The 12,500-nt window shown below is 39.7% G+C and overlaps 2 protein-coding genes across 3 annotated transcripts in view; one reads left to right on the top strand and one right to left on the bottom strand.

Moving 5' to 3' along the window:
- Nucleotides 1–9,491, top strand: part of LOC143286113 (eukaryotic translation initiation factor 2-alpha kinase 1-like) — a 29,546-nt gene extending 20,055 nt beyond the window's left edge. For both annotated transcript variants that reach the window (XM_076593704.1, XM_076593705.1), the window contains exons 16-17: nucleotides 1–66; nucleotides 5,048–9,491. The exon at nucleotides 1–66 is cut by the window's left edge and continues 30 nt beyond it. In XM_076593704.1, coding sequence (XP_076449819.1) covers nucleotides 1–66; nucleotides 5,048–5,248 — 267 coding nt within the window. In that variant the 3' untranslated portion in view covers nucleotides 5,249–9,491. The remainder of the gene's footprint in view (nucleotides 67–5,047) is intronic.
- On the bottom strand, nucleotides 8,913–12,461 carry LOC143286114 (transmembrane protein 70 homolog, mitochondrial-like). The gene is made up of 2 exons (XM_076593706.1): nucleotides 12,415–12,461; nucleotides 8,913–11,268 (listed from the first exon to the last, which is right to left on the bottom strand). Exon 2 carries the CDS (start codon nucleotides 11,254–11,256, stop codon nucleotides 10,453–10,455), a length of 804 nt encoding a protein of 267 aa, XP_076449821.1. The 5' UTR covers nucleotides 11,257–11,268; nucleotides 12,415–12,461; the 3' UTR covers nucleotides 8,913–10,452.
- Between the last annotated feature and the right edge of the window lie 39 nt (nucleotides 12,462–12,500).

Here is a 12,500-nt window from a genome sequence, read left to right as displayed (position 1 = left end):
ACGCCAGCAGAGAGACCTTCCACTCAGGATCTGCTGAGCAGCCAGCTGTTTTTGACACCTCAGCAGGTAAGACATCCATATTAATCAGGCAGGTGTTCTTCATTCTGCACTGCAGAGGCCAGTAGAACCTTGTCCTAGCTTAAGACTGCACAGTGTCACTTGCAATTGATATTGATGTCTAATGCCACTTCAGTGCTGTGTTCAGACAGTGTACAGGACACTGCAGAACGCTTTGCTTGGTTCCGATAGTTGAAAAGCAGGGAGGTATCACTGCTCCCGGCAGACCAAGTCACTGCATGACCAGCAAAGTGTCATGATACAGTCAGCTTCAGTTATCGACAAGCACATTACATGAATAGTTAGACCATTGAACTTTCAGTTTGAGTCTTCTGTGTTCAGTCCTGCTATCAGAATATTGGATTCAGGATGGAAATCAGTTGTTGTTTTTCTGATCTTCCAGGTCATATGTTCCGACCTGCTATTGCCTTAATCCCCTTCTCATTTATCCACATGCAGAAAATAAAATCTGCACAATACAGATATCAAAATCCATGTCAGCATTGGAAAGTTTTGGTAACACCAACATACTCAGCATACACGCCACAGAAAATGTAGCATGGCAGCCTGTATGGTGGGCAAAAAGGGTCATACTTGTAAAAGGTGCATTCAAACAGAAAAAAAGAAAACAAATACAAGGCAAATACATGATATCAAATCTGATCGTCCAGCTCCAAAATGAAAGATTTTCTTTGCAGATCTGATAGAAGGTTACATTACATAGTAATATTTAATGGGCTTTGCATCAGTTAGTGTTACTAATATGTTCCTGTCAGAAGAATACTTCTGTCAAAAGGAATAAGTGAACACTTACTTGTAACACGTTTCTGTAACATTCTGCAGAAACTCTCAGTCACACCCACTACAGTCTTGCGCTGTAGACAGGTAAGTAGAAGATGTAGGATTTTGCTGTATCTCTTAGACTAGAAGACAATGTGGGACTGTGGTGTCTTTTAGAATAGAAGCCAATGTGTGTTACTGATTTACCAAAATTTTTAGTCCATTAGATGCTTGTGTATATAAAACGCACCCCCTAGGTTTGAAAGAAAAAAGAAGAAAAATTGTACAATAGGGCACACTTGTCTGTAAGGTGTATTTAGATTATGATCAACCTGGCAAAACTCAAATTTTGGAACTAGCAAACCATGGCTTAATGAAACCAACTTTACATGGTAAAGTTTCCAGGTAGACAAAAAGAATAAAAAGAAACAGGAAAATAACTTTCTCACTCAAGAATTGCAACTTTCTCACTCAAGAATCGCTTTTGTTATTATTATCCAGCGAGAAGCCAGAGAAACATAACTCACTGTCAGAGAGAAACATAACTCACAGAGAAACATAACTCACAGTCTGAGAGACATAACTCACAGTCTGAGAGAAACATAACTCACAGTCTGAGAGAAACATAACTCACATAACTCACAGTCTGAGAGAAACATAACTCACAGAGAAACATAACTCACACAGAAACATAACTCACAATCTGAGAGAAACATAACTCACAGAGAAACATAACTCACAGTCTGAGAGAAACATAACTCATAGAGAAACACAACTCACAGTCTGAGAGAAACATAACTCACAGAGAAACATAACTCACAGTCTGAGAGAAACATAACTCACAGAGAAACATAACTCACAGTCTGAGAGAAACATAACTCACAGAGAAACATAACTCACAGTCTGAGAGAAACATAACTCACAGAGAAACATAACTCACAGTCTGAGAGAAACATAACTCACAGAGAAACATAACTCACAGAGAAACATAACTCACAGTCTGAGAGAAACATAACTCACAGAGAAACATAACTCACAGTCTGAGAGAAACATAACTCACAGAGAAACATAACTCACAGAGAAACATAACTCACAGTCTGAGAGAAACATAACTCACAGAGAAACATAACTCACAGTCTGAGAGAAACATAACTCACAGAGAAACATAACTCACAGTCTGAGAGAAACATAACTCACAGTCTGAGAGAAACATAACTCACAGAGAAACATAACTCACAGTCTGAGAGAAACATAACTCACAGAGAAACATAACTCACAGTCTGAGAGAAACATAACTCACAGTCTGAGAGAAACATAACTCACAGAGAAACATAACATACAGTCTGAGAGAAATAATTTTATAACTCACAGTCTGATAAAAAAAAAATGTAACAGGCATCTTCCAATACAGCATGCAAGGTGAATTTTGCAGCACTACTTTGTTACGCCTGTTGGGTCTTTTAGATTAGTAGACAATGTGGGATACTATGATTTCTTTTAGATTAGAAGATATTGTGGGATACTGTGGTGTCTTTTAGATTAGAAGATATTGTGGGACGCTATGGTGTCTTTTAGATCAGAAGATACTGTGGGATTCTATGGTGCCTTTTAGATTAGAAGATATTGTGAGATGCTCTTATTCTTTTGGATTAGAAGACAATGTGGATATTGCAGTGTTTTATTTTTGGACATGAAGATGATGGGGGATATTGTGATGTGGTATACTGTAATGTTCTATTGATTAGAACATGATATGGGATATAGTAATTTGAGATTTTTTGTTTGTGATATTAGATACTGTGACGACTTCTACATTCCAAGTCAGTGTGGGATACTGTGGTATGTCAGATTAGATGATAACTGTAAAATTTGTACTATTGATTGCATTTTTATATAAGCCACACCCACTGAATTCTTAAAAAAAAACAATTGGAATTTAAACACACACAAGCCTCAACTGATTTATAAGCCACAAATGTTGCACAAAAAAACAAGTGCAAAGACATCCAAAAATTAATCACAAAAAGTGAGAAACTCGACATCCATAGAAACTTGTCAGACCCATGCAAAACACAACTTCAGTTACAAATTCAGTGACAAAGCAACACAAAAATTATAAAAAAAACAGCTACATCAGAGATATACACTAACACACACGCAAACAATTACAGGTAGTCACTTTTATTCATTCATTGTCGTCATCATTTCCACTGAAGCAACTGAAAGCTTTGTCTTCAGTGTCGGAATGAACAACAGCAGCACAGCTTCTTCTGCCATGGCATCGCTGACCCCGGGTCCTTTTCACTGTCAGATGAATCAGAGTCGTGCTGGCTGGAGCCGGTGGCTTCTCTGTCGTCTGCTACATTCAAGAGTCCATCTTTGCGAAAGCCATTGACAATTGTAGATTGTTTTACTTTTCCCCATGCTGTCAAAATCCATCGGCAGAACTCCACAAAGTTTGCTTGTTCATAGGCAGCAGCTCAGTTTACCTTTTCATTAGCCAGATTGATCGCCTTCAATTTGAAAACTGCATTGTAAGCATTGCGTCGTGTTTTTGGCATGATGGAAGTTGTCTAAACAAGGGCAATCTACTGAATGTTTCTGTGTATAAAGGCTGTGTTTAAATTTAGAGGAAAAAAACATAAATGGTTATCAATGGCACACTTTTACAGTGTATTTTGAATTCACGAAGAGTCAAAACCAGTTCTGAAAGATAATGTGAATCTAAAGATAGACTGGACACTGACAGCAACAACTTAATTTGACCTGAACACATCATCAGAAAACCAGCAACATCGGGGAAAAATCCATAAACAAGCCACACCGTTATTTAAGCCGCAAGGGTCGAAGTTCGGGGAAAAAGTTGTGGCTAATAGTCCAAATTTTACGGAATATTCAGTTGTGTGTCATTTTGATCAGAATAGTGGGATAGTGTGATGTCTTTATGATCTGAATATGACAGGTGCAACAGCTAAGTGGTTAAAGCGTTGAACTTTCAGTCTGAGTGTCCTGGGTTCAAATTCTGGTCATGGTGCCTGGTGGGTAAAGGGTGGAGATTTTTCTTATCTCCCAGGTCAATAGATGTGCAGAACTGCTAGTGCCTGAACCCCACTTCGTATGTAAACGCATGCAGAAGATCAAATTTGCATGTTAAAAGATCCTGCAATCCATATCAGCATTAAGTGGGTTATTGAAACAAGAACATACCCAGCATGCACCCACCTGAAAACAAAGTATGACTGCCTGCATGGCGGGGTAAAACAGTCGTACACATAAAAGCTCACTCGTGCATCTGAGTGAATGTGGGTGTTGCAGCTCACAAATGGAAAAAAAAGCTAAAAGATCAAAATACAGTGTGAGACAGTGTAATACAGAGTACTATAATGTGGGATACTACAGTGCCTTTTAGATCTGAAGACTGTGGGATACTGTGATGCAATGCAGTGTATGTCATGCTGTGTGTACAACAGTGAGGTATGTTATTGAGTTGATGAATTTTATACTGTGTCACTCTCATTCAAAATTAGTTTTCATGCCATACAAGCCTTCTACTAGAGTGATTCAATGTTTCAAAGAGGTGATCTGGTGTGTTTTAAAGTGTAGCTATAGGCGGTTAGGTGTTGGACTTATGATCCAGTGATCACCAGTGGTCAGGGTTTGAGGCCCTTTTTCAGTTTGGTGTTGTGTTCTTGGGAGTTTCAGTTTCAGTAGCTCAAGTAGGCGTCACTGTGTTCAGACAAATCCATATACGCTACACCACATCTGCCAAGCAGATGCCTGACCAGCGGCGTAGCCCAACTTAGGCCTTGAAAAAGGCACTAGACTCCTCCCAGGTGTGATTGGTTACCTGACTTTGGTCAGGGAAGGTTAAAGCTGCAGTAGGAGAGGACTGAGGCTGGCATTCCAATGCCAAGCCATTGACACAGTGAATATTAATGGCCATAAAAGGCTAATGATATTTTTAATATATTATACTTACATGGCGCAAATGGACTCTACATGAAACAGTAGATGTACAGTAATGCATTATACCACACACAAGCACATAAGGACTTAGAAGTGGAAAAACGAAACCTCTGTCCACCAATACAATACTACAAATTGCAGGTATGCTAAGGGACCTTTAAAAGTGGATCTACATGAGGTGATTTGGTGTGTTTTAAGTGAATCTACTGTTCGCTGACATTTTCTTTTCTTTGTAAACTGACAGATGATTCAGGGACTTCAGGACACGGTGGCAGCCAGGGATGAAGAGATTGTTCAGTTACGGAAACAGCTGCAGGACATGGAGAAACAGCTGAGAGAAAAGGACAAACAGTTGTCGCAGCTACAACAGCAGGTGGACAATCCTCTTGGTATTCCCAATCTTGGAGCGTCAACTGTTCGTAGAGTCAGCAGAAATGAAATATGACGTTCTCACTGACTTTTATGCAAGCGTTTGTTAGTGCCTTGAATGGTAGTGCCTTGAATGTCAAAAGCTTGCAAGACAGTGTGTGGTATGTTGTGTTTGCTGTGTGCTAATACAGTACACACCTTTGCTCAATTTGTTGACAGTGTCTTAGATAATGTGTTCTGTTTCAGTTTGTTAGCACATATTTCATCTTCTTGTTTGTAGAATGTTTTAAACTAAAATATGTGATCATGTTACTGTCTGACCTCATCTGTGACAAAGATATTGTTTGAGTAAGATGCATTTAAAACCACTTAGGATTTCATGCGGGCATTGGGTCTAGAATTAAAACGAAAAAAAAGAAGTAAATTTGCATGAATTTGAACGCCAAACATTATTACAGTTGACTGGAAGAATTGCCTGGTGGATAAGTCACCTGGAGGGAACTTAGGAAGGGTTCCAGGTTCAATTCCTGCAATGACTGTGATTTCTACTTTACCTTCATTATACCTTGATTAATGGTCAGGTGACTAGTCTTTCAGATGAGAAGATAAAACCTGAGTGCAGCATGCACTATGCTCATGTATAAAAAGATCCCATGGCAATATGAATGTTATCCCTGGAAAAAATTCTATAGAAAAATCCCACTTTGACAAGGAAACAAGTATTATGTATGCAGATGTTAACAGAAAAAAAAAATTAATTGCTGGATTATTACAACATAGAGACATGCCAGATTTCATACGAAAAATCTGTTGTGACTGGAGAGTAATACAATGTATGTGTGTGTGTGTGTGTGTGTGTGTGTGTGTGTGTGCATCAACACAACATCTAGACTAGTTGTTTCTCTCATTCTCTCTTGCCTTGACTACTGTAACTCCCTATTGTCTGGTTTGCCTGCTTAATCCATTCAGTCCCTTCAGTGCATACAAAACTCTGCTGCCCAACTTATTCTCAGAAAAAGAAGATCTGAGCACATCACTCCTGTTGCAACATCTGCATTGGCTCTCTGTCTCTCACAGAATAAAGTACAAGATCAGCACTTTATGTTATGAATGTATTCACAAATCTGCCCCTTCCTATCTCTGTGGTTGCCTTCACCTCTACATCCCATCTTGCTCTCTATGATCGGCCATGGATCCACTCTGTTTACGCTTACCCAGATTCAGACTCCACGGTTGGCCGCCGTTGTTTCTCTGTCTCTCTATGTTTGCTTATGGAATGAACTTCCTCTTTTGCCTCATCAGGTCCCTGCACTCAGTTCTTTTAAGTCTGGCCTTAAAACCCATCTGTTTTCAGTTAGCCTCCTTCCCCTGCTTCTTCTTTGTCTTCAGTTTATCAAGTAGTTTTGCATGCGTGCGAATGACTGGTTTGAAAGCACTTTGATTTGCCTCTGCACAAGATTCAGCGCTATATAAATACCAATTATTATTATCATTATTCATGTGTGTGTATGCAGAGCAGGGGTGGGTGTGGATACACAGCTGTGGTATTGCTGAATGGGGTAAAGAAACGGTCTGACTCAGGGCTTTTGTTTGGTGGTTCAGTCTGAAACCACAACTTTCTCACAAATATCATAATCATATCAGAATGTTGCCACTTCTGTGGTAAAATCTCATGCCTGTCAGTGTGTGTGTGTGTGTGTGTGTAACCATATTTTCTTGATGTCTTGATCCAATGCCATTTTACGAATGGTACTGTAAGTGTACATTTGTTTTCTCTTCTTTTTTTTTCTTTTCTTTTGCTCCTTTTCTTTCAGATTTAGTTTCAGCTAGTGTGTGCATGTGACTACCAGTATGTGTTTTGGCATGGATGTGTAAGAGCATGAAACCTTTTTTCTCAAACTTCTTTTGGTGTGAGGGAAATGCATTGCATAATATGATGAAATCCCTAGTGTAACAGTGAACTTTTTTTTTTTTTTTTAGTGTGAAAAGGAGGGGCTTTGGTGATGGATGTCCGTTGTTTTGCTTTTTTTGGGTGGGTGGGTGGGGAGTGGGGGGGGGTCATGTGGAATGTTGTTGTGGAGACAGTGTTTTTATTGTGTTCCTATAGTTGACAGTATGATCATTTTGTCTGAAATCCAGGTGAGGTGTTCATTTTTTTCTGATTCAGTGAATGATTTCTTGTCCTTTGGATTTATTCTGTACTGCATTTCTTGTGATTGTTCCCCCATTCCAGAAGGCAGCATTTGTGAACAGTACAGATGTATTATTTAACTGCTCCTGACCTGAAAACCAGTAGTTTGAGAAATGGAGAGAAAATGTTGTGATAGCACTAGTATGAGTATGTTTGCAAAATACTCATAAACAGTGTGAAAACAAGAACAGTCTGCATTACATGTGTGTGTGTGTGTGAACGCATGTCTGTCTGTGTGTTCCCAATTTTATTTAAATCAAACGATACAATTTTATATTTGTACCTACTCAGTCTCCAACCCCAAAAGCCTGTTCATGAACTTTTTGAATAACTGACATGGACAAATCTACAGTAAGCCTGTTCATGAATTTAGAGATGACTGATAACTTTTAAATAACTGACATGGACAAATCTACAGTTCCATTCAGGAAATCCGAGCAACATTCCCAAAGAGGCATCCTTGAAGTTGGTGAGACACAAATGAAAGATTCTCCCTTCCCATCTGAGCCCCAGCTTAGTCAACTACATGTGTAAGAGCTGTTCAGGAACAAATCCCACAATGGTATATTCACATCTGATTGAGTTCAAACCCATGCCCTCCCAGTTATCAGTTCAGTTCAGTTACTCAGGGAGGCGTCACAGCATTCACTACATCACATCTGCTGAGCAGATGCCTGACCAGCAGTGTAACCCAATGCGCTTAGTCAGGCCTGGAGGGGAAAAAAAAAGACACATAAACAAATAAATTCATACATCATCCAATTAATGAATAAATAATCACTGTATAGAACTAACCCCTTCACCATAGCAACTGGTACGAGAAAAATACATTTTATCCAGGTCTGGTTAAGATCCCGAGAGAAACCCACTTCAATGAATAATTAAATTCAAAACAGTCAGAATGAGAATTATAAAACAAAAAATCATGTGATAATAAAACCAGCAACTGAAAACCTTGAGGATTTAAGAACTGGTGAGAGTGTTTTCAGCAGACAGTGGTGCTATAAAACATCTTCGTCTATGACGGACAAGCCTGCTGAGGAGTTGAAGGTAATTTCAAGACTTTTTCTTTCTGCATCTTAATTTTTAGTCTGTCAAAAAAAAGTGTCATTCTCTCACTTTTCAATGTCACTACATGTTCAATCAGCTGTAATCAGCTTTACACTAATACTGTTAACTTCATTTCTCCCCAGAATTCAGCTTTAGATTACTTTTTCCATTGAACAGATTTAAAGTGAAAATCAATGAAATACCAGTCCTAAACTGAGTGCCATAAAAACGATGGGTACAGTATTATTTGACACTCTATCAAACAACATCTACAAGTGCCAGAACTACTTCAGAAGACCAATCAGAAACTGAACAGGAAAACCAGTTTATTTTTACAGGTGTTCAGTTTTTAAATGTTTGCACACAACAGTGTAGTACACATAATCAACATCTCTATTATCACTGAAAAATGTAAATTTTCATACCCATAAACTATGATCACACACACACACACACACACACACACACACAGAGTGTAAGACACAGTCCTATTCAATCATAATATGAAACATCTCTCTTATTTAAAAATTACAAGGAAAATAACAATTTACAAAAGTGTAGGCAGTTTACAGTCTATCCCCCAAGTTTAAAAACAGTTGTACAGAAAAAAAACCTACTGACAGGTGTTAACAAGCAACAATCTTTATAATAAAGAACACACTGAAAACAACACATTATCAAGCAATACAAACTTTGCACACACTTCATGTGTTCAAATAGTTATGTTTTCATAGCCACCCCATCCCAACTTCTCCATTAAAAAAAAATAAAAATCCAAAACAAACCTTGTCAGGCATGATTTGAGAGTCAAACTTGACTGGAAAGTTACAAAGTTCTAAAACTTTGTCACCCTCAACATTTGATTTCATACAGTTTGAAAATGACACAAAATGGGAGTACATTGCTGCATACATGTAGACTTTTAAACACTAGACCTATCTCAGTATCTGCAACATTTGTGTGTGTGACACTTTTTGGTTTTTTGGGTTTTTTTTTTTAGGTTTTAAAATTTCAGAGAAATCAAGATCAAACAAACGGGGTCAGCACTTCATGACAAAAAAAAAAATTAAAAAAAATACTTTGTTCACACACACAGTTTCAGTTTCATGGAAGTGTCAAAGCATGCAGACTGATCCAAAAATGCAACACATCTGCTGTTTAAACAAAAGCAAACAAAAAATTCCTGACATTCACTTAAACCCATCGCATTAATCAGGCCTTGAGGCACACACACACACACACACACGCACACACAGACTGCAGTCTTTATAACCATGAGAAAAAAACACCATGATGTCAACTTGCTTTCAGAGTCATGTACTTCTGCTGTCAGATCATCAAATATCAACTCATCCAACTTGCAAACCCTCACAACAACGTGTATCAACTTTGATCATTTACAACTTGCCTAAAACTTTCTATGCATTTTTTTTATCTAAGGTCATTATTATCAAAAAATACTTTCATCAGAAGCATACACCCAACAAGTACAGTGTAGCATCAAAACAATTTCCCATCAAAATCAGCTGTGATTTGGTACTGGGCTTCAAAAATGTATTTAAAAAAATCCTGAAATCTTGAGGTGAGTTAAGTCAAGGTTTTCAGTGTTGGCAGATTCACTGAGGACTGTGAATGGCAGGATAAGGTGGTACTGGCAGACCCCACTCTTGATGGGACCCTCATTCACTCTGGTTCCGCAAGAAAGTGATTATTGTCAACAGTACGGGGATGTCCTGCAAATGTTGTTTAGAACAGGCCAACTGAACATAACCAAAGTGACTCAGCAGCAGGGAAGGGTCTGCTTTGGTGTGTAGCCTCCTAGTAACCAACAATAGTTCACAACTGACTTAAGGTGCCAAGACTGTGGCAGGCAAATCTGGATGTAACTATGTGTTGGGGACTCAGGAAAAGCAGTGTGTGAGTAATGCCACTGGGTGCATACGATGGAGCAGCAAAATATACAACAAAACACAAACAGAAACAACAACCCCTCCTATCCCACCCCCACCCCCCTCACATCTGCATTGTGAAAAAAGTTATCATCTCTTCTGAGAGTCTTCTTTTGTTGAAGGTTCTCTCTGCTGTGGAAGCTCCCAGTCCAATGGTTTGTCAAACCCCATCAGGTGAATGTATGCTTCGTTGTCCTCGAATGCCTGAGGGTCGAAAAACAATGGAGTCCCTTTGGCTTCGAGAAAAGTGAACATACCTGGAACATCGGGTACATGAACGTCTTCCGCAGTGAACTGAAGTTCTCTTCGCTGCAACAGAAAGGACCAGGTGACCGCAGTGAAAACACCAGTGCCTCTGTTCCAGCGCAGCTCCGTCACATACTTCTTGGCAATGTAGTGGATAATGAATGGGTTCATGAAGACAAAGAAATTGACCATGCCACCAATGGCAAATTTCAGCCCGGTGGGAAGCTCCTGGTTACTGAACAGCAACATCGGCTGCAGACAGATTCCTATCAAACTGGTGGACAGAGAGAAGACCTTCACTCCTTTAATCATCCCCGATATGGCTCCTCTGTACACAATATCCCCCTTCTCACTCAGTTCTTTGGCAGAAAGACGTGCTGATGTGGAGAAACTCTGTGTCCTGGAGAGACTACCTGAACCAAGCAAACCACTGCTGCATGTGCTTGGCAAAATACTCTCACCAAGAACAGTCTGCAGGAGAGGTGCACCAGTTGTGAGAAGTAAAGTGTTTTTGCCACAAGCACTGTTCCTATCCTGTGCCTTGGAGCAAAACTGTTCTCTGTGCAGCACAGGCCAGGACAGGGAACTCAACTTCAAGTGATGAAGTCGCCTGCAGCTGAAAGCCAGTGATATCCGTGATGTCAGCATTGTGGGACAGGGCTGAAACACAGCATATTACACATAAGTAATAATAACTTAGAATCATGATAAGTTTCTTGTACTCAAGCTGTATACATGACTGGCTAAAGTAGAAGCAATTTGTAAACTGTTGATCATCAGTCCTGCAAGTCCACACTCAAACTTTGACAAGTACAGTAACTGGACAGCTTCTGAGTGATAACCTCAGAATCAGATACATCCACATGTGTAGTGTCAGCTGAATGGACACTTGACTTGACTTGACTTGACTTGATCAACGATTGAGGCTTATTTGCCTGTTCATTGTTCCTACGACTTTGCGCATTTGTGGTTTGGTCACTGGTTTGTGAGTCCATTACTCTAGACAGGAAGGGGAGAACCTAGCTGGATGGTTCTCCCAATATTTGTCTAGCCTTGTCTTGAAGGAGTTCAGGGAAGGGGCGGTGACAACACTGTCTGGCAAGCTGTTCCATCCGGCAACTACCCTGTATGAGAAGAAGACACTGCCTACCTAAGAAGCAAGGATCCAGGTTTAAGTCACCCGAGGACAAGCGTTTGTTTGTTTTTCAGCCCCACCCTCTAGACATTGAGTGGTGGTCTAGATACTAGTTTTGGGGGGATGATAATGAGTTAGCAAGTACTAAAATTGAGAGGGGAAAAGGTCACGGTTAAGTATGTGTAATTAAAAGTGTGTTTATATGTGTATATGAGTGTGTGTGTGTGCAAGTGAGCTGGATAAGTGGTGTCATGAGTGATGTCATAATCTACAGAATCTTCACAATGATGAAGGCGGTAGGAAAGGGAAAGATGAAAAACGCTCGACGCACGTACACACACGCACTAATGGAGCCTAGCAGCTAGTGTGGCGTTTTCTTAGCTTCTCTCTCTTTTACGGCGACACAAGGGGGAAGGGGGGGGGGCGTGTGTGGAAAGCCTTTTTCCTGTACTCAAAGAACAAACGAGAAAAAGCACAACGACGCAAGGTTTATCATGACATTGAGAACTTGAGAACGCGTGCTGTTATTTCACACATCCGTAAAATGCACTGCATTTGTTGAGGTGGTAATGACATGTAATACGCCCACAAAATTATAAAGCAATTGAACAGTATACAATACAGCAACTGAAAGAATCCATTTACAACAATATTTTCGAGATAAAACATACTTTGCTTGTCTTGCACTCGTCTCTTGCAGAAGTGTCATGCGAGCGGATATCACTCTCTGAATTAGAAAAGAACTTTAGGTTATTCG

The sequence above is a fragment of the Babylonia areolata genome, chromosome 9 (genome assembly GCF_041734735.1).
Source record: "Babylonia areolata isolate BAREFJ2019XMU chromosome 9, ASM4173473v1, whole genome shotgun sequence".
Taxonomy (NCBI): domain Eukaryota; kingdom Metazoa; phylum Mollusca; class Gastropoda; order Neogastropoda; family Buccinidae; genus Babylonia; species Babylonia areolata.
Note: the sequence above shows the minus strand (reverse complement) of the source record. Positions and strands in the feature narration are given on the sequence as shown.

What these genes read in the sequence shown, in the direction of transcription:
- LOC143286114 (XM_076593706.1), bottom strand. Translation starts at nt 11,256, where the DNA reads ATGCTGACATCACGGATATCACTGGCTTTCAGCTGCAGGCGACTTCAT.